At 42.6% G+C, this 21,234-nt stretch overlaps 1 protein-coding gene across 1 annotated transcript in view; it reads left to right on the top strand.

Moving 5' to 3' along the window:
- The window catches only part of LOC139537403 (calmodulin regulator protein PCP4-like), a 36,806-nt gene extending 33,478 nt beyond the window's left edge, over nt 1-3,328 (top strand). The window contains exon 3 of the mRNA XM_071338649.1: nt 2,170-3,328. Within this exon, the coding sequence (XP_071194750.1) occupies nt 2,170-2,309 (140 nt within the window). The 3' untranslated portion in view covers nt 2,310-3,328. The remainder of the gene's footprint in view (nt 1-2,169) is intronic.
- The last annotated feature ends 17,906 nt before the right edge of the window (nt 3,329-21,234 follow it).

The following is a 21,234-nucleotide window of genomic DNA, read 5'->3' on the forward strand; positions in this document are numbered from 1 at the left end:
AAATGCATGCTATTCAACCGATCACTGCCCGCACCTGCTAGCATCACTACTCTTGACGGTTCTGACCTAGAATATGTGGACATCTACCTAGGTGTCTGGTTAGACTGTAAACTCTCCTTCCAGACTCACATTAAGCATCTCCAATCCAAAATTAAACCTAGAATCAGCTTCCTATTTCGCAACAAAGCATCCTTCACTCATGCTGCCAAACATAACCTCGTAAAACTGACTATCCTACCGGTCCTCGACTTCGGCGATGTCATTTACAAAATAGCCTCTACTCAGCAAATTGGATGCAGTCTATCACAGTGCCATTTGTTTTCTCACCAAAGCCCCATATACTACCCACCACTGCGACCTGTATGCTCTCATTGGCTGGTCCTCACTTCATATTCGTCGCCAAACCCACTGGCTCCAGGTCCTCTAAGTCTTTGCTCGGTAAAGCCCCGCCTTAGCTCAGCTCACTGGTCACCATAGCAACACCCACCCGTAGCACGCGCTCCAGCAGGTATATTTCCCTGGTCACTCCCAAAGCCAATTCCTCCTTTGGCCGCCTTTCCTTCCAGTTCTCTGCTGCCAATGACTGGAACGAATTGCAAAAATCACTGAAGCTGGAAACTCATATCTCCTTCCCTAACTTTAAGCATCAGTTGTCAGGGCAGCTTACAGATCATTGCACCTGTACATAGCCCACCCAACTACCTCATCCCCACATTGTTATATATTTTTTGCCCCTTTGCACCCCATTATCTCTACTTGAACATTCATCTTCTGCACATCTATCACTCCAGTGTTTAATTGCTAAATTGTAATTATTTCGCCACTATGGCCTATTTATTGCCTTACCTCTCTAATCTCACTTCATTTGCACACACTGTATATAGACTTTTCTATTGTGTATTGACTGTACGTTTGTTTATTCCATGTGTAACTCTGTGTTGTTGTCCGTGTCGCACTGCTTTGCTTTATCTTGGCCAGGTCGCAGTTGTAAATGAGAACTTGTTCTCAACTGGCCTACCTGGTTAAATAAAGGTGAAAAAAATTATAATACATAAAAAATACCCTCCTATTCTCCCTGTTCACCCACGACTGCATGGCCAAGCACGACTCCAACACCATCATTAAGTTTGCTGACGACACAACATTGGTAGGCCTGATCAACGACAACGATGAGGCAGCCTATAGAGAGGAGGTCAGAGACCTGGCAGTGTGGTGCCAGGACAACAACCTCTCCCATAATTTGAGCAAGACAAAGGAGCTGATCGTGGACTATTGGAAAAGGAGGGCCAAACAGGCCCCCATTAACATCGACAGGGCTGAAGTGGAGCGGGTCGAGAGTTTCAAGATTCTTGGTGTCCACATCACCAACAAACTGTCATGGTCCAAATACAACAGGACAGTTGTGAAGAGGGCATGACACCACCTTTTCCCCTGCAAGATTTGGCATGGGTCCCCAGATCCTCAAAGTTCTACAGCTGCACCATCGAAGCATCCTGGCCGGTTCCATCACTGCCTGGTATGTTAACTGCTCGGCATCTGACTGTAAGGCGCTACAGAGGGTAGTGCGTACGGCCCAGTACATCATTGCTGCCAAGCTTCCTGACATCCAGGACCTCTATACTAGGCGGTGTCAGAGGAAGGCCCAAAAAATTGTCAGAATCCAGTTACCCAAGTCATTGACTGTTCTCTCTGCTACCGCACGGCAAGCGGTACCAGAGCACCAAGTCTAGGACCAAAAGGCTCCTTAACAGCTTCTACCCCCAAGCCATAAGACTGCTGAACAATTAATGGCAACCCAGACTATTTACATTGATCCCTCCCTCCTTGTTTTTACACTGCTGCTACTCACTGTTCATTATCTATACATAGTCACTTTACAAATTACCTCGACTAACTTGTACCCCCGCACACTGACTCAGTACCGGTACCCCCTATATATAGCCTCATTATTGTTATGTAATTTTCTTGTGTTCATTTTTGAAAACTTTAGTTTATCTAGTAAATATTTTCTTAACTCTATTTCTTGAACTGCATTGTTGGTTAAGGGCTTGTAAGTAAGCATTTCACGGTAAGGTTTACACCTGTTGTATTCGGCGCATGTGACAATACAATTTTATTTGAATTGATTTTCTGTCTTAGTCTCTCACCATCTTTCCTCCCTTCCTACAGATGACTCCAAGAAGGATGCTCCTGAGGAGGACTTTGCGGACATCGACATGAAGGCCCCTGAGACGGAGAAGGCTGCTGTGGCGATCCAATCACAGTTCAGGAAGTTCCAGAGCAAGAAGAAGCAGGAAGTGAAGTCCTAGAGTGGGCAGGACAGGGCCAGGCAGCTCTGTCTCCTATAAGCTGGGACTGCACCATTTGGGAGCTTGGTCTTGCATGTCAATCAAACCACATTGTTATGGACTCAACGGTGGGGGTGGGGTTAAAGAATCAAGGGATCACTGATATCTTTGTGAAATTATTATGTGTAACTTATTATTAATTGCTGTGTCCATAAATTATGATTAAGTTCTGGATATATCTTGATCTTTCCTATGATTTTGCTTTTTTCGTGTTTTATTGATACTGTTATACTCTCTATATTGTCCAGTTGCTCTAGCAGTCCAAACCCTCAGTAGTACTCTCATTTCTCATGTCATATATGCTATAATATACACATTTGAACAGTAAAAAGCTGCTTAATAAGTAGGTTCGCTCGTAAAGCAATTAAGGAACTGGAATTAGGGTTTTATCACCCTCAGGAGGAACGTGTATTCGTGATGATTGATCGTCAGATTCCAGTCATGATTGCATTGGCATTCTTTTCAGCTATGGCATCATAAATCGAAAGATTTTATTGTCCTAGGAGGTCTGTTAATGTTTACCTCTCGCTGTGGAGTGTTTCCAGACAATACAGCTTGTTTTGTTTGATCCCTCCCAGCTAGCGCAGCGCCAATTGTCTTTCATATCTTATGACTGAAGCATTTAGAATTGAATCAATGGGTCTAATTTGCTTTCCAATGTCTCCGATATCTCTCTGCAACTTGGCAACTAAATCTAGGGCTTATTCCATTATTCATGTGAAAATTGTGGATCTTTTCTTTCTTCCTTGCTTCCCTTTAACATCAACGTCAATAGAATATTTTTTTTGTTCTGTTTTTGACTTTTTTTTACCATTGTTGTTTTTGATTGTGTTTCTATTGATCTTGTGATTTGACTCCCCATTGTTTCCTTTGAAGTCATTGCTCAAAACCAAATGAGTAGAATATACTGTACAATACCATCATCCTTCAGTAGACACCTTCAAATAATATATACTTAATAAATATCCCAAAGAGGTAAACATTGTGTCAGAAGTTATTTCTTAATATTGTGTTTGTTTATGGTCCCATATTAACATGTTATTAATTATTGTTATGTTTGATTATGTGGTGTCTGGGAGTTTTTGGGATCACTCGGTTGTAGAATAAAAAAGGATTTTCAACATGTCCTTATGGTAAGATAAGATAATACCAGATAAGATGAGAGGCATGTTTTAAATGATTTAGGACCTTACGTAAATTCAAATTACTTTTAAAGTACACTATATACAGAGCATTCGGAAAGTATTCACACCCCATCACTTGTCCCGCATTTTGTTACGTAACAGCATTATTCTAAAATGTATCTACACACAATACCCCATAATGACAAAGCAAAAACAGATTTTTTGAAATTATTGCAAAAAATATATATATAATAATAACTGAAATATCACATTGACATAAGTATTCAGACCCTTTACTCAGTACTTTGTTGAAGCACATTTGGCAGCGATTACAGCCTTGAGTGTTCTTGGGTATGACACTACAAGCTTGGCACACCTGTATTTGGGGAATTTCTCCCATTCTCTGCAGATCCTCTCAAGCTCTGTCAGGTTGGATGGGGAGCGTCGCTTCACAGCCATTTTCAGGTCTCTCCAGAGATGTTCGATCGGCTTCAAGTCTAGGCTCTGGCTGGGTCACTCAAGGGCATTCAGAGACTTGTCCCGAAGCCATTCCTGCGTTGTCTTCACTGTGTGCTTAGGGTCGTTGTCCTGTTGGAAGGTGAACCTTCACCCCAGTCTGAGGTCCTGAGTGCTCTGGAGCAGGTTTTCATCAAGGATCTCTCTGTACTTTGCTCTGATCATCTTTCCCTCGATCCTGATCCTTTTGGCAAACTCCAAACGGGCTGTCATGTGGTAATTACTGAGGAGTGGCTTCCGTCTGGTCGCTCTACTATATTGGCCTGATTGGGGGAGTGCTGCAGAGCTGTTCTGGAAAGTTCTCCCATCTCCACAGACGAACTCTGGAGCTCTGTTAGAGTGACCATCGGGTTCTTGGTCACCTCCCTGACCAAGGCCCTTCTCCCCTGATTGCTCTGTTTGGCCAGGCAGCCAGCTCTAAGAAGAGTCTTGGTTGTTCCAAACTTCTTCCATTTAAAGATGATGGAAGCCACTGGGTTCTTGGGGACCTTCAATACTGCAGAAATGTTTTGGTACCCTTCCCCAGATCTGTGCCTCGACAAAGTACTGTCTCAGAGCTCTATGGACTGCATTGTCAACTGTTGGACCTAATATTAACAGGTGTGTGCCTTTCCAAATCATGTCCAATCAATTGAATTTATCACAGGTGGACTCCAAGGAAGTTGTATAAACATCTCAAGGATGAACAATTGGAACAGGATGCACCTGAGCTCAATTCCGAGTCTCATAGCAAAGGGTCTGAATACTTATGTCAATAAGGTATTTCAGTTTATTATTTGTAATACATTTGCAAACCTTTCAAACCTTTTTTTATTTAATCAATTTTAGAATAAGGGTGTAACGTAACAAAATGTGGAAAAACTGAAGGGGTCCGAATACTTTCTGAAGTATGTGGACACCCCTTCAAATTAGCGGGTTCAGCTATTTCTACCACACCCTTTGCTGGCAGGTTTATAAAATAAAGCACACAGCCATGACATCCTCATAGACAGACATTGGCAGTAGAATGGCCTTACTGAACAGCTCAATGACTTTCAACGTAGCACAGTCATAGGATGCCAACATTCCAACAAGTCAGTTCATCAAATTTCTGCCCTGCTAAAGCTGCCCCAGTCAACTGTAAGTGCTGTTATTGTGAAGTTGAAACGTCTAGGAACAACAACGGCTCAGCCATGAAGCTCTCAGAATGGGACCACCGAGTGCTGATGCGTGTAGTGTGTAAAAATCGCCTGTCCACGGTTGCAACACCGAGTTCCAAACTACCTCTGGAAGCAACATCAGCACAAGAACTGTTCATCAGGAGCTTCATGAAATGGGTTTCCATGGCCAAGCAGCCGTACACAAGTATAAGATCACCATGCGCAATGCCATGCGTCGGTTGTAGTGGTGTAAAGCTCACCGCCATTGGACTCTGGAGCAGTGGAAACTCGTACTCTGGAGTGATGAATCACGCTTCACCATCTGGCAGTCCGACGGACAATCTGGGTTTGGCGGATGGCAGGAGAACGCTAACTGCTGAATGCATAGTTGCGCCATTAAAGTTTGGTGGAGGATTAATAATGGTCTGGGGCTGTTTTTCATGGTTCGGTAGAGGCCCCTTAGTTCCAGTAAAGGGAATTTTTAATGCTACAGCATACAATGACATTCTAGACGATTCTGTGCTTCCAACTTTGTGGCAACAGTTTGGGGAAGGCCCTTTCCTGTTTCAGCATGATAATGCCCCCGTGCACAAAGCGAGGTCCATACAGAAATTGTTTGTTGAGATTGGTGTGGAATATCTTGACTGGCCGGCACAGAGCCCTGACCTCAATCCCATCGAACACCTTTAGGATGAATTTGAACACCGACTGCGAGCCAGGCCTAATTCCCCAACATCAGTGCCCGACCTCACTAATGCTCTTGTGGCTGAATGAAAGCAAGACCCCGCAGCAATGTTCCAACATCTAGTGGAAATCCTTCCCAGAACAGTGAAGGTTGTTATAGTAGCAAATGCCCATGATTTTGTAATGAGATGTTGAACGAGCAGGTGTCAGCATATTTTTGGTCATGTAGTGTATCTTAAAAACAAAACTATATCATATAGGACTTGGGATGGGCAGAACGTGTTGAGAGATGAAGTCAGCTTGATAGGTAAGGTGTGTGCATGGACGGTTAACTTTTTGATGCTAAATATCATTACACTGAAGGCTTCTAGGATTACTTAGATTGATATTTCATTCTGAGCTTGCAATAAACTCAGAGTCTGAACTTGACTGCATTGATCGATCTAGGGGATTTACTAGATGGCTTTAAAGCCAATAATGATGCAGTAGTCAATTGAGACCATTTAATCTCTCCCTGCACTGAAAACTTGCTGATCAAGTGCCTTTAAACATACAATTGATATGCCTACATAATGGGATTCTCAAACTTTTCCCATACACCTCAATATCCCTTACACAGTATGGTCTCCATGCCAAACTCACACCAATAACCTGTTATCAATAACAGTGGATTTGGTTTTGAGATCTGTTATATCCATGGATGGATAGAATAGGATAGAATAGAATAGGAACCAGAGTGTACACATTGACCCTACATTGACCCTATTCCCTAATTAGAGAAAATAGTTTATATAACTGTAAAAAATGTGGTTTCGTCAGTAACATCGAGGCCATCAGCAGCAATCCACATAACACTTCCATACTAGGACAAGACAACGTCTGTGAGAGCTAACACTAAGGGGAGGAAGTTGCCATTCTGTCTGGAAAAAAGGAAAAGAAACAACTTTCCATGAAAACCAAATCACATCTTATCTATGAAATGCTTGGGTCTCAGTTATCATCTCATTTATCATCTGATTTACTTAACCTTTCTAGCCCCGGCGTTCCGCTAGCGGAACTCCTCCCACATTCCACTGAAAAGGCAGAGCGCGAAATTCAAAAAATATTTCTTTGAAATATTTAACTTTCACACATTAACAAGTCCAATACAGCAAATGAAAGATACACATCTTGTGAATCCAGCCAACATGTCCGATTTTTTAAATGTTTTACAGCGAAAACACCACGTATATTTATGTTAGCTCACCACCAAATACAAAAAAGGACAGACATTTTTCACAGCACAGGTAGCATGCACAAAGCCAACCTAACTAACCTAGAACCAACCAAACTAACCAAGAAACAACTTCATCAGATGACAGTCCTATAACATGTTACACAATAAATCTATGTTTTGTTCGAAAAATTTGCATATTTGAGGTATGAATCAGTTTTACAATGCAGCTAACATCACAGCTACCGTCAAAAATAGCACCGAAGCAGCCAGAGTAATTATAGAGACCAACGTGAAATAGCTATATACTCATCATAAAACATTTCTGAAAAATCGATGGTGTACAGCAAATTAAAGACAAACATCTTGTGAATCCAGCCAATATTTCCGATTTTTTAAGTGTTTTACAGCGAAAACACAATATAGCATTATATTAGCTTACTACAATAGCCTACCACACTACCGCATTCATTCATAAAGGCACGTTAGCGATAGCAATAGGCACGTTAGCGTTAGCGAATAAACCAGCAAAATATATTAAATTTCACTAACCTTCATAAACCTTCCTCAGATGACAGTCCTATAACATCAGGTTATGCATACACTTATGTTTTGTTCGAAAATGTGCATATTTAGAGCTGAAATCAGTGGTTACACAATATGCTAACGTAGCATCTTTTTCCCAGAATGTGCAGATATTTCTATTAGACTCTCACCTATTCTGACCAAATAGCTATTCATAAACATTACAAAAAAATACATGTTGTATAGGAAACGATAGATTCAGTAGTTCTTAATGCAATCGCAGTGTTAGAATTCAAAAAATATCTTCATTACGACATAAGGCTTAGTTATGGTAAGTGAAAGCCCAAAACCTGAACGCAAAAATAATAGTACACAGTTCGACAGATATATGAAATTGCATCCCAAAATGGGTTCTACCTTTGGTGATTTTCCATCAGAATGTTGTACAAGGGGTCCTTTGTCCAGAACCGTCTTTGTTTGGTATCAGAACTTCGTTTTTCCCTCTTGAATTAGCAAGCACACTGGCCAAGTGGCGCGAAGCTATCCTTCCTGAACATATGCAGACAAAGCAACACGCCAAACATCCCGAAAAATTTTCAAATATCTAATAAAACTATATTGAAAAAACATACTTTACGATGATATTGTGACATGTATCAAATAAAATCAACGCAGGAGATAGTATTCGCCCATAACGACAGCTTTTCAGAAGGCAATAACAGGTCCCTGCACGCGCCTTGCAGAAAACAGAAAATGGGGGACACGTTGTTCCAAGAGGATGTATTCCACCTCAGAACAAGATAATCAACTTCTTTCTCCTCTCACTTCCTCTTGACATCTAGGGGAAGGTGTATGACGTGCACGTATAGTCATACGTATCATGCCCATTTATAGGCAGGTCCTTGAACAGAACATAGATTTCAGACTTTCCACTTCCTGGTCACAAAGTGTGCTGCCAAATGAGTTCTGTTTTACCCACAGACAAAATTCAAACGGTTTTAGAAACTAGAGAGTGTTTTCTATCCAATAGTAATAATAATATGCATATTGTACGAGCAAGAATTGAGTACGAGGCCGTTTAAATTGGGCACGATTTTCCCCCAAAGTGAAAACAGCACCCCCTGTCCTCATCAGGTTTTAACAAAAGTAACAAAATCCATTGTTATTTTAGAATGGCGCCGGAGAGAATGGCTGACGTCTTACGTGCTCCTAACCAACTGTGCTATTTTGTTAGTTTTTTTGCAGTGTTTGTAACTTATTTTGTAACTTATTTTGTATGTAATGTTGCTGCTACTGTCTCTTATGACCGAAAATAACTTCTGCACATCAGAACAACGATTACTCACCTCGAACTAGAAGAAGCTTTTTCCTTTAACGAGGGATATACTGCTTTCTCGGGAACTAGCACAAATCCCTGTCATTTGCGTGAAGAAAAGACTGAGAAAAAGGGGGCGGAGGTCGGGCTTCCTTCTGAGAATTCGTAGGTGAGCGAGTAAACCCCCACTGCCATTCGTTCTATTGGCCAACATTCAATCATAGGAAAATAAAATCGATGACCTACGATCAAGATTATCCTACCAACAGGATATTAAAAACTGTAAAATTCACTGAGTCGACGACACAGATAACATAGAGCTGGCGGGGCTTTCCATGCACCGGCAGGACAGTGAAGCTACGTCTGGTAAGACAAAGGACGGGGGGGTGTGTGTCTATTTGTCAATAACAGCTGGTGCGCAATGTCTAATATTAAAGAAGTCTTGAGGTATTGCTCGACTAAGGTAGAGTACCTTATGATAAGCTGTAGACCACACTATCTACCACGAGAGTTCTCATCTATATTATTTCGTAGCCGTCTATTTACCACCCCAAACCGATGCTGGCACTAAGACCGCACTCAACCGACTGTATAAGGCCATAAGAAAACAAGAAAATGCTCATCCAGAAGCGGCGCTACGAGTGGCCGAGAACTTTAAAGCAGGCAAACTTAAATCTGTTTTACCTCATTTCTACCATCATGTCACATGTGCAACCAGAGGGAAAAAACTCTAGACCAACTTTACTCCACACAGAGATGCATACAAAGCTCTCCCCGCCCTCCATTTGGCAAATCTGACCATAATTCTATCCTCTGATTCCTGCTTACAAGCTAAAACTAATGCAGGAAGTACCAGTGACTCGCTCAATACGGAAGTGGTCAGATGACGCGGATGCTATGCTACAGGACTGTTTTGCTAGCACAGACTGGATTCATCCAATGGCATTGAGGAGTATACCACCTCAGTCATCGGCTTCATCAATAAGTGCACCGATGACGTCCCCCCCACAGTGACCATACGTACATATCCCAACCAGAAGCCATTGGTTTACAGGCAACGTCCGCATTGAGCAAAAGGCTAGAGCTGCCACTTTCAAGGAGCGGGACACTAATCCAGACTCTTATAAGAAATCCAGCTATGCCCTCAGATGAACCATCAAACAAGCAAAGCGTCAATACAGGATTAAGATTGAATCCTACTACACCGGCTCTGACGCTCGTCAGATGTGGCAGGGATTGAAAACTATTACAGACTACAAAGGGAAACCCAGACGCGACTTGTCCAGTGACGCGACCCTACCAGATGAGCGAAAATGCTTTTTATGCTCGCTTCGAGGCAAGAAACACTGAAGCATGCATGAGAGCACCAGCTGTTCTGGACGACTGTGTGATTACGCTCTCGGAAGCCGATGTAAGCAAGACTACCAGGACGTGTACGCAAAGCATGCACGGACCAACTGGCAAGTGTCTTCACTGACACTCCCTGACCGAGTCTGTAATACTTATATGTTTCAAGCAGACCACCATAGCCCCTGTGCCCAAGGAAGTGAAGGTAACCTCCCTAAATGATTACTGCCCCGTAGCCCTCACGTTGGTAGCCATGAAGTGCTTTGAAAGGCTGGTCATGGCTCACATCAACAGCATCCTCCCGGATACTCTAGACCCACTCCGTTTCGCATACCGCCCCAACAGATCCACAGATGACGCAATCTTAATTACACTCCACACTGCCCTTTCCCACCAGGACAAAAGGAACACCTATGTGAGAATGCTGTTCATTGACTTCAGCTCAACGTTCAACACCACAAAGCTCATTATTAAGCTAAGGACCATGGGACTAACCACCTCCCTACTGCAACTGTTTGCTCAACTAAAAGTTTTGCAATTATGCTGCGGGACTTAGAGGTAGTTTGTGGTTTAGTACGGTATCCTGCGTCACTACTTCATTGCTCCAGACCAGAGCAAGGGGGAGCAAGAGCACTGATTATGCTTTTGGGTCCCAAGCGCTACTGTGTCTCTAACTGACACTTATTTATTTTTTACTACTCGTCAGTATTACTTACTAAAACTGTTGTTACACTAAGGTTTTTATTCTAAGAGAAACTTAGACTACAATTAGGGTGTGGAAATGTTAGGATTATTTTGCTCTTACTGTTGTACTGTAGCCTACTCCCAACTGTTCACATTGTACAGCGCCCTAGAGGCCCAGCGGTCTGAAACACTGCATTGCAGTGCAAACTGTGTTGCTACAGATGCTGATTCAATACCCGTGCCGGCTGCAACCAGGAGACTCATGAGGTGATGGTAGGCTTTTGATTTCTCTCCCTTACATATTAGTAACAATGTCTCATCCCATGTTCAAGAATAGCCTTTTTCCCGCTCACTTTACATTATTTGAAAACGAAATCATCTCCAAAATATCATTATTTTTAATACAAAGCTATTATTATTATTATTAATTCATTTAGAATCATATACAAGCTCCTTAGATATTCTCACAGATATATTATTAACCCTGTTTTTCACAAGTGTAGCAGGTTGTGAGTTCTGCAAACAACATTTCTAGCAGAACCATATATATTGGTCATATTGGTCTTGGCTCCCGAGTGGCGCTCAATGGGATTACCTTGCAGAGCAGCATGACGATGGGAGGAGGAGGTAGGGGACCCGCCCCACTGGGTAGCACAGAGCAACACTTTAAGGGGCATTGCATTAATAATGGTGCTGATGAGGGAAACATTCCCGCTGTTCTTAGTGCCTGTCTTCACGTTCAATCTAAAACAATGTAACTAATAATGGCATGAAAAATGCCCCTTGGATATGAATTCAGAGGGCAGATATTTTTAAATATTAAAGTGTTAGACCTCTAACTAAAGGCGTCAGTCAAAAGTTATTCTTAAATCTGAACTGGATTTAACAAAAAATGACATGAAAAGTGCACATTTGTAAATCTCAAACTCGAAAAGTAATTGGAAAGGTAGATACAAATGATTTGTGACATTGTGGTTACAATAAAGAATGTAAACAGGATGTAAACAAGATGCTGTGTTTTATTTTACAGTAGTAATGGACAGCTGGAGGCATTTTGAAAACAGGTTTTCAAACACAAGCGTACTGTAGTACTGTAGCAGGTGTAGCCTAAATAGGCCTAAACATAACAAAATATTGCTCGAGTGCCTTGCAAAAGTATTCACCCTACTTGGCGTATTTCCAATTTAGTTGCATTACAACCTGCAATTTAAATAGATTTTTATTTAGATTTAATGTAATGGACATACACAAAATAGTCCAACCCAATCAGGGTTGGGTTATAAAAAAATATCAGAAACTTTGAACATCCCACGGAGCACCATTAAATCCATTATAAAAAAATGGAAAGAATATGGCACCACAACAAACCTGCCAAGAGAGGGCCACCCACCAAAACTCACGAACCAGGCAAGGAGGGCATTAATCAGAGAGGCAACAAAGACCAAAGATAACCCTGAAGGAGCTGCAAAGCTCCACAGCGGAGATTGGAATTCTTGAGGGAAACCTGTTTCAGTCTTCCAGAGATTTGAGACTGAGACGGAGGGTCACCTTCCAGCAAGTCAATGACCCTAAGCATACTGCTAAAGCAACACTTTAGTGGTTTAAATGGAAACATTTAAATGTCTTGGAATGGCCTAGTCAAAGCCCAGACCTCAATCCAATTGAGAATCTGTGGTATGACTTAAAGATTGCTGTACACCAGTGGAACCCATCCAACTTGAAGGAGCGCGAGCAGTTTTGCCTTGAAGAATGGGCCAAAATCCCAGTGGCTAGATGTGCCAAGCTTATAGAGACATACCCTAAGAGACTTGCAGCTGTAGTTGCTGCAAAAGGTGGCTCTACAAAGTATTGACTTGGGGGGGGTGAATAGTTATGCACGCTCAAGTTTTGTGTTTTTTTGTGTCTTATTTCTTGTTTGTTTCATAATAAAAAATATTTTGCATCTTCAAAGTGGTAGGCACGTTGTGTAAATCAAATGATACAACCCCCCCAAAAATTAAGTTTAATTCCAGGGTGTAAGGCAACAAAATAGGAAAAATGCCAAGGGGTGAATACTTTCGCAAGCCACTGTATAATCCTACCTTGAAAGAAACAAACTTGTCCCAAAAACACCTCTCTGACATTGGGTCCAGCATATCTCTTGATGATTTCTTCCTCAAAGAATTCTCGAGCCATGATACCTAAAAAAAGGAGGCAACAGTGATTTATTTAAGCATTCTTTTTAGCATTATTAGGCCTACTTTACAGTATTGTCGCCTACTGTGCCTGTTCATTTTCCTGGGCTTTCGCATTCGGCATAACACAGGCATTTGATGATAGTGTTTGCGAATAGCACTGTCCGTGGCCAAAATCCCCAAGTCTACCAGTATTTTTGAAATGTCTCCAGTAGATTTTCTGTTCCTCCTGAAAGCCCTAATTTGCTCACTTAAATGAATAGAGATCCTGGTCGTGGTGCTATAGTATGTTGTTACAGCATAATCAAAGTGAGGACAATCGGCGATCTGCTGTATACTTATGGCCTATTGTAAGCACTTTCAGTTTAACCCACCAGAACAGACAGAACGAAAATAATACATCAAATATTGTGGTTAAACACAAATATCCTAATTGATAAAAAAAAACATTTATTAATTGGAACATTAATCATGTAGAAGGGGGAAAAAGTATTATTATTATTATTATGTATCACAATTGGCCCACCATTTCTCTCCCTCTAAAAACATAAATAAATGTGTTTGCCTGTATTAAGATTACAATCGCTATGGGCTATTAGCAGGACAATATACAGATGAAGTCGGAAGTTTACATACACTTAGGTTGGAGTCATTAAAACTCGTTTTTCAACCACTCCACAAATTTCTTGTTAACAAACTATAGTTATGGCAAGTCGGTTAGGACATCAACTTTGTGCATGGCACAAGTAATTTTTCCAACAATTGTTTACAGACAGATTATTTCACTTCACTGTATCACAATTCCAGTGGGTCAGAAGTTTACATACACTAAGTTCACTGTGGCTTTAAACAACTTGGAAAATTCCAGAAAATTAGGTCATGGCTTCAGAAGCTTCTGATAGGCTAATTGACATCATTTGAGTCATTTGGAGGTGTACCTGTATTTCAAGGCCTACCTTCATACTCAGTGCCTCTTTGATTGACATCATTGGAAAATCAAAAGAAATCAGCCAAGACCTCAGAAAAAAAAGTCTGGTTCATCCTTGGGAGCAATTTCCAAACGCCTGAAGGTACCACATTCATCTGTACAAACAATAGTACGCAAGTATAAACACCATGGGACAACACAGCCGTCATACCGCTCAGGAAGAAGACGCGTTCTGTCTCCTAGAGATGAACATACTTTGGTGCGAAAAGTGCAAATCAATCCCAGAACAACAGCAAAGGACCTGGAGGACCTGGACCTGAAGATGCTGGATGAAGCAGGTACAAAAGTATCTATATCCACAGTAAAACGAGTCCTATATCGACATAACCTGAAAGCCCCTCAAAAAGGAAGAAGCCACTGCTCCAAAACCGTCATAAAAAGCCAGACTACGGTTTGCAACTGCACATGGAGACAAAGCTGGTACTTTTTGGAGAAATGTCCTTTGGTCTGATGAAACAAAAATATAACTGTTTGGCCAAAATGATCATCGTTATGTTTGGAGGAAAAAGGGGGACGCTTGCAAGCCGAAGAACACCATCCCAACCGTGAAGCACGGGGGTGGCAGCATCATGTTGTGGGGGTGCTTTGCTGCAGGAGGGACTGGTGCACTTCACAAAATAGATGGCATCATGAGGGAGGAAAATTATGTGGATATATTGAAGCAACATCTCAAGACATCAGTCAGGAAGTTAAAGCTTGGTCGCATATGGGTCTTCCAAATGGACAATGACCCTAAGCATACTTCCAAAGTTGTGGCAAAAAGGAAAACAAAGTCAAGTTATTGGAGTGGCCATCACAAAGCCCTGACCTCAATCCTATAGAAATTTGTGGGCAGAACTGAAAAAGCGTGTGCGAGCAACGATGCCTGCAAACCTGACTCAGTTACACCAGCTCTGTCAGGAGGAATGGGCCAAAATTCACCCAACTTATTGTGGGAAGCTTGTGGAAGGCTACTCGAAACATTTGACACAAGTTAAACAATTTAAAGGCAATGCTACCAAATACTAATTGAGTGTATGTAAACTTCTGACCCACTGGGAATGTGATGAAAGAAAAAAAACTTAAAAAATAATTCTCTCTACTATTATTGTGACATTTCACATTCTTAAAATAAAGTGGTGATCCTATCTGACCTAAGACAGGGAATTTTTACTAGGATTAAATGTCAGGAATTGTGAAAAACTGAGTTTAAATGTATTTGGCTAAGGTGTATGTAAACTTCTGACTTCAACTGTACCTTTACCAACACCTCTCTGTAATTTGATACTTTGTGCAAGGCAATTGATCACCCGAGTGATGCTGCAGTCTAGGACACTGATGCTACAGATGCTGGTTCGATACCCGTGCCGGCTGCCACCGGGAGAGCCATGAGGCGACTTTTAGTTTCTCCAGAAAGAAATAATTCTAAATAACAAACTGACCTTATTTACAAATTAGTGAGAATGTCTCACCCCATATTCAAGAATGGCCTTTTTCTCGCTCGCTCTCGTTTAAATGAAAACTATATCATCTCCAAAATATTGTTAATTTTTAAACAAAGCGATTATTATTATTATTGTTCATTCATTTAGAATGATGTATTCTCAGATATTCTCACAGATCCTAATGAAAAAATGCCCCATAGATATTAATTTAGAATCCTCTAAATATAATTATTGGCGGAGAGTCCCGTCATTGAAGAAAAGTGTTTTAGATATACTGTAGGCCTACCGTAGGCGAAATGAGTCTCACTAGTGTTGGGTAATGTGCTGTTAAAAGTGGTGTAGGTCTTATTTATTTTAAAAGCATATTGAAGTTAGAAGTAATAGGATTTGAAGCAATAACTATTTCAGCATCGTTTCGCGCTGCTCTGAGACAAGCATGGGGACTGGTCTTGATAAATCCATTATATTTTTATTTTCACTGAATCTCTGTTTGGGTATTGGTTACACTACAATTAGGTTGTGGAAATGTTATGCCCCTTAGATATGAATTTAGAATCCTCCAATCCTCTTATGCTGTAGCCTACTCCCGACCGTCACGTTGTACAGCGCCATATTTTCCGTTCCATCCGAACAGAAACCCTGAGGGTTTCGTTTTTCATGTTTCTTGGAATAGAAACATCAAATTAATTAAGCTACATTTCTTAAAATCAATGCCATATACTATGTTCTTACAAAAAAGGTTTTAAATTCTATAGTAATGCCAATATGGAAGACTATCAAATGCTTCTCAAAGATGCCCTCTGATGGTCAAACTATCACTAACTTGCATTAATGGTAAAAATGGCTGACAATTAAATAACGTGCCATAGAATTCTGCAGCAACCCGCAAGGTGTGGTGCAGTATGACGCAACTTTTAAAGGAGGAAACACTGTACATGTACAAATTACCTTGACTAACCTGTACCCCTGCACATTGACTCCGTACCGGTACCCCCTGCACATTGACTCCGTACCGATACCCCCTGCATATAGCCCCGTTATTGTTGTTTTATTGTGTTACTTTTTATTATTTTTTACTTTATTTGGTAAATATTTTCCTAATTCTTTTTTGAACTGCACTGATGGTTAAGGGCTTGTAAGTAAGCATTTCACGATAAGGTCTAAACATAAAAGTTTGATTTGATTTGATTTGAAAAGGCACGTCTCAATAAGTGGTCCAGGTATCCTCATTGAAAAAGAGCTGAAAGAGGTGCCGGTTTAGATAATAGGTACAACTGTCCCAGAGTCCAGGTTAGAGGACAGAAATGACCAGTAGGAGACAGTTACACAGTCCACACATTTATTACCAGACAAACATTCCCACACATACAGAAAACAGGAAGAGGACAGCAGTAGTACATAGTCCAATCCCAAACAAATAGCAGTATAGTAATATAGGCTAGCAGTAATGGCAGTAAAGAAATAGCAGTGCTATAGGCTAGCATATATTGGCTAATAGGCCTTAGTCTATTGACTGGCATAGCAAAAAATATGAACGGTATACACACTGAGACTTTTAGCAGGGCTAGGCTAACAGTGTTGGCTAGTGGGGTTGCTATAGCACACAGTATTCCTGTATAGTATTCCTGCCCTAACCCATCTGGACAAGAGGAATACCTATGTGAGAATGCTGTTCATCGACTACAGCTCAGCATTTAACACCATAGTACCCTCCAAACTCGTCATCAAGCTCGAGACCCTGGATCTCGACCCCGCCCTGTGCAACTGGGTCCTGGACTTCCTGACGGGCCGCTCCCAGGTGGTGAGGGTAGGTAACAACATCTCCACCCCGCTGATCCTCAACACTGGGGCCCCACAAGGGTGCGTTCTGAGCCCTCTCCTGTACTCCCTGTTCACCCACGACTGCGTGGCCATGCACGCCTCCAACTCAATCATCAAGTTTGCGGACGACACTACAGTGGTAGGCTTGATTACCAACAACGACGAGACGGCCTACAGGGAGGAGGTGAGGGCCCTCGGAGTGTGGTGTCAGGAAAATAACCTCACACTCAACGTCAACAAAACAAAGGAGATGATTGTGGACTTCAGGAAACAGCAGAGGGAGCACCCCCCTATCCACATCGACGGGACAGTAGTGGAGAAGGTGGAAGGTTTTAAGTTCCTCGGTGTACACATCACGGACAAACTGAATTGGTCCACCCACACAGACAGCGTTGTGAAGAAGGCGCAGCAGGAGGCTGAAGAAATTCGGCTTGTCACCAAAAGCCCTCATAAACTTCTACAGATGCACAATCGAGAGCATCCTGTCGGGCTGTATCACCGCCTGGTACGGCAACTGCTCCGCCCACAACCGTAAGGCTCTCCAGAGGGTAGTGAGGTCTGCACAACGCATCACCGGGGGCAAACTACCTGCCCTCCAGGACACCTACACCACCCGATGTCACAGGAAGGTCATAAAGATCATCAAGGACAACAACCACCCAAGCCACTGCCTGTTCACCCCACTATCATCCAGAAGGCGAGGTCAGTACAGGTGCATCAAAGCGGGGACCGAGAGACTGAAAAACAGCTTCTATCTCAAGGCCATCAGACTGTTAAACAGCCACCACTAACATTTAGTGGCCGCTGCCAACATACTGACTCAACTCCAGCCACTTTAATAATGGGAATTGATGGAAATTATGTAAAAATGTATCACTAGCCACTTTAAACAATGCTACTTAATATAATGTTTACATACCCTACATTACTCATCTCATATGTATATGTAAATACTGTACTCTATATCATCTACTGCATCTTGCCATCTTTATGTAATACATGTATCACTAGCCACTTTAAACTATGCCACTTTATGTTTACATACCCTACATTACTCATCTCATATGTATAGACTGTACACTATACCATCTACTGCATCTTGCCTATGCCGTTCTGTACCATCACTCATTCATATATCTTTATGTACATATTCTTTATCCCTTTACACTTGTGTGTATAAGGTAGTAGTTGTGGAATTGTTAGGTTAGATTGTTGGTTATTACTGCATTGTCGGAACTAGAAGCACAAGCATTTCGCTACACTCGCATTAACATCTGCTAACCATGTGTATGTGACAAATAAAATTTGATTTGATTTGATATAGACAATAGCAGGTAGCAGTAGCATGCTACGCTACTGATGCTAAGCTAGCATATTAACAACAGCAAGGTCATGGCTGCAGGGAGTTGCTGGTTGTGGGTCTGGCTGTGCTGTGCTGTGTCCTCGGGGGATGGTGAAGGTTATGGACTAGAGTTTTAGCTGATGGCATTGGTTCTGTGACAGTGGATGGAGGGCCCAAGACTGGAACTGAGTCGGCCAGTGGGACCAGGGCTGGGCATTCGGCTCAGAGTTGGTGCTGAGTCTGGAGATGGGCCCAGGTCAGTGCTGAACTGGTCCTCAAGGACGCAGTGGACACTGGGTCCAGGACGGTGGTCAGGTCTGGTGACAGCAGGTCGACCGAGAGAGATATGGGTTATGTCGGTTGGGGTGCTAGCTCAGGTACCGGTGGCTGCAGATTGGGATGGCAGTCTGCAGGCGGAGATGGAGCAGGCTGGAGCTCTGTTGGTCGCAAGGCAGGCTGCAGCACTGGCAACAGCTTGTCTGGCTTAGGTGTTGCTCGTGGTAGCACCGGCTGTGTTGCAGGATGGTGCTTGGCCGGCTGCTGAAATGGATTGGGCTCTAGTGGCTGTCGTGTTGGAGGCTCGAGCACCGGCAGTTGTCGGTCTGGCTGCACCACTGTTGTCGGGGTGACTACCTGGAGCGTGTTGCAAGTAGCTGGATGCAACTCTGACAACTGATTGGCTGGCTCAAGCGCTGGCGACTGGAGCCGTGGATGCTGGGTTGGTTCCGGCAGCTGGGCAGGAACAGGACTCAGGACTGGCGCTGCAGGTCTTCTAAGCCTGGGTAGTTTCATGTTCTTTCTAAAATAGTTTTGGTAGGCCTCCAACTGCCATCTGGCTCGTTCCTTCCTGTAGGGGGACAGCAACCCGACTCAGGAGGTCTGCTGAACTTCCCAGTCCTCATTTTTTTGCCAGCGTGTGTGCCTTGTCTGGGGCATGGCTTGTGGCATGATCTGCATCTCGTCATTACTGGTCATAGTGCAGGACAATTGTACCTATCCGGCTTGAAGATCCATGAAAAAGAGCAATCTGGTGAAAAAAAGGACCCATGTTTTTTTGTCCCTTTAAGCTACTCTAATCCCATACAATCAGTACCTACTCAATGTACAGGATAGGATCATGCATATGTTGTATGGAGAGACTATTGATTTACAGCACCATAAGGTGTACTGTGGTGGAGCTAGCCAATCCTCTTCAGTCTGTGTAGAATGTTTCTAGGGCTGACCCTAACCCAGGAATGTCGTATTTATCCTTTCCACTGACAGCTGCTGCACACTTGTGCTTTCACGTACAAAGAGATACAGCCTTATGACTCAGTGCTGGTGGTCAATGGAGGAGGGTCTGCGTCAGAGGTGACAGTGACAATCAACACTCTGCTCTAAATACATTGCACTCGACCAATGACACTCAGTAGCGATTTGCCAAGGGGTTAATGCACCCCTGAGCCCATGGAGATGGAACTTCATATTAGCAATGTTGGTGTCAGACTGGGATGTACTGCCCAGCGATTTGATGTATGTCTGGGACTGAGGCATGAGGGACCATCATGCAGATATGTGAGGTGGTTTCTATTCCTGGAAAAAGCTGCAAGATTTCACTCAGGTCACCCCCGAATTTGCTGCAGTGTTCTTATATTCTCTCTCTGGTATTGAATTGAGCTCTGGATACTCAGTACATGTATGATGCAGAAGCTATTTTTGTATTCATATCACTCAATCACCTACAGTGGGGAGAACAAGTATTTGATACACTGCCGATTTTGCAGGTTTTCCTACTTACAAAGCATGTAGAGGTCTGTAATTTTTATCATAGGTACACTTCAACTGTGAGAGACGGAATCTAAAACAAAAATCCTGAAAATCACATTGTATGATTTTTAAGTAATGAATTTGCATTTTATTGCATGACATAAGTATTTGATACATCAGAAAAGCAGAACTTAATATTTGGTACAGAAACCTTTGTTTGCAATTACAGAGATCATACGTTTCCTGTAGTTCTTGACCAGGTTTGCACACACTGCAGCAGGGATTTTGGCCCACTCCTCCATACAGACCTTCTCCAGATCCTTCAGGTTTCGGGGCTGTCGCTGGGCAATACAGACTTTCAGCTCCCTCCAAAGATTTTCTATTGGGTTCAGGTCTGGAGACTGGCTAGGCCACTCAAGGACCTTGAGATGCTTCTTACGGAGCCACTCCTTAGTTGCCCTGGCTGTGTGTTTCGGGTCGTTGTCATGCTGGAAGACCCAGCCACGACCCATCTTCAATGCTCTTACTGAGGGAAGGAGGTTGTTGGCCAAGATCTCGCGATACATTGCCCCATCCATCCTCCCCTCAATACGGTGCAGTCGTCCTGTCCCCTTTGCAGAAAAGTATCCCCAAAGAATGATGTTTCCACCTCCATGCTTCATGGTTGGGATGGTGTTCTTGGGGTTGTACTCATCCTTCTTTTTCCTCCAAACACGGCGAGTGGAGTTTAGACCAAAAAGCTCTATTTTTGTCTCATCAGATCACATGACCTTCTCCCATTCCTCCTCTGGATCATCCAGATGGTCATTGGCAAACTTCAGACGGGCCTGGACATGCGCTGGCT

Source organism: Salvelinus alpinus, chromosome 13 (assembly GCF_045679555.1).
Source record: "Salvelinus alpinus chromosome 13, SLU_Salpinus.1, whole genome shotgun sequence".
NCBI classification, from domain to species: domain Eukaryota; kingdom Metazoa; phylum Chordata; class Actinopteri; order Salmoniformes; family Salmonidae; genus Salvelinus; species Salvelinus alpinus.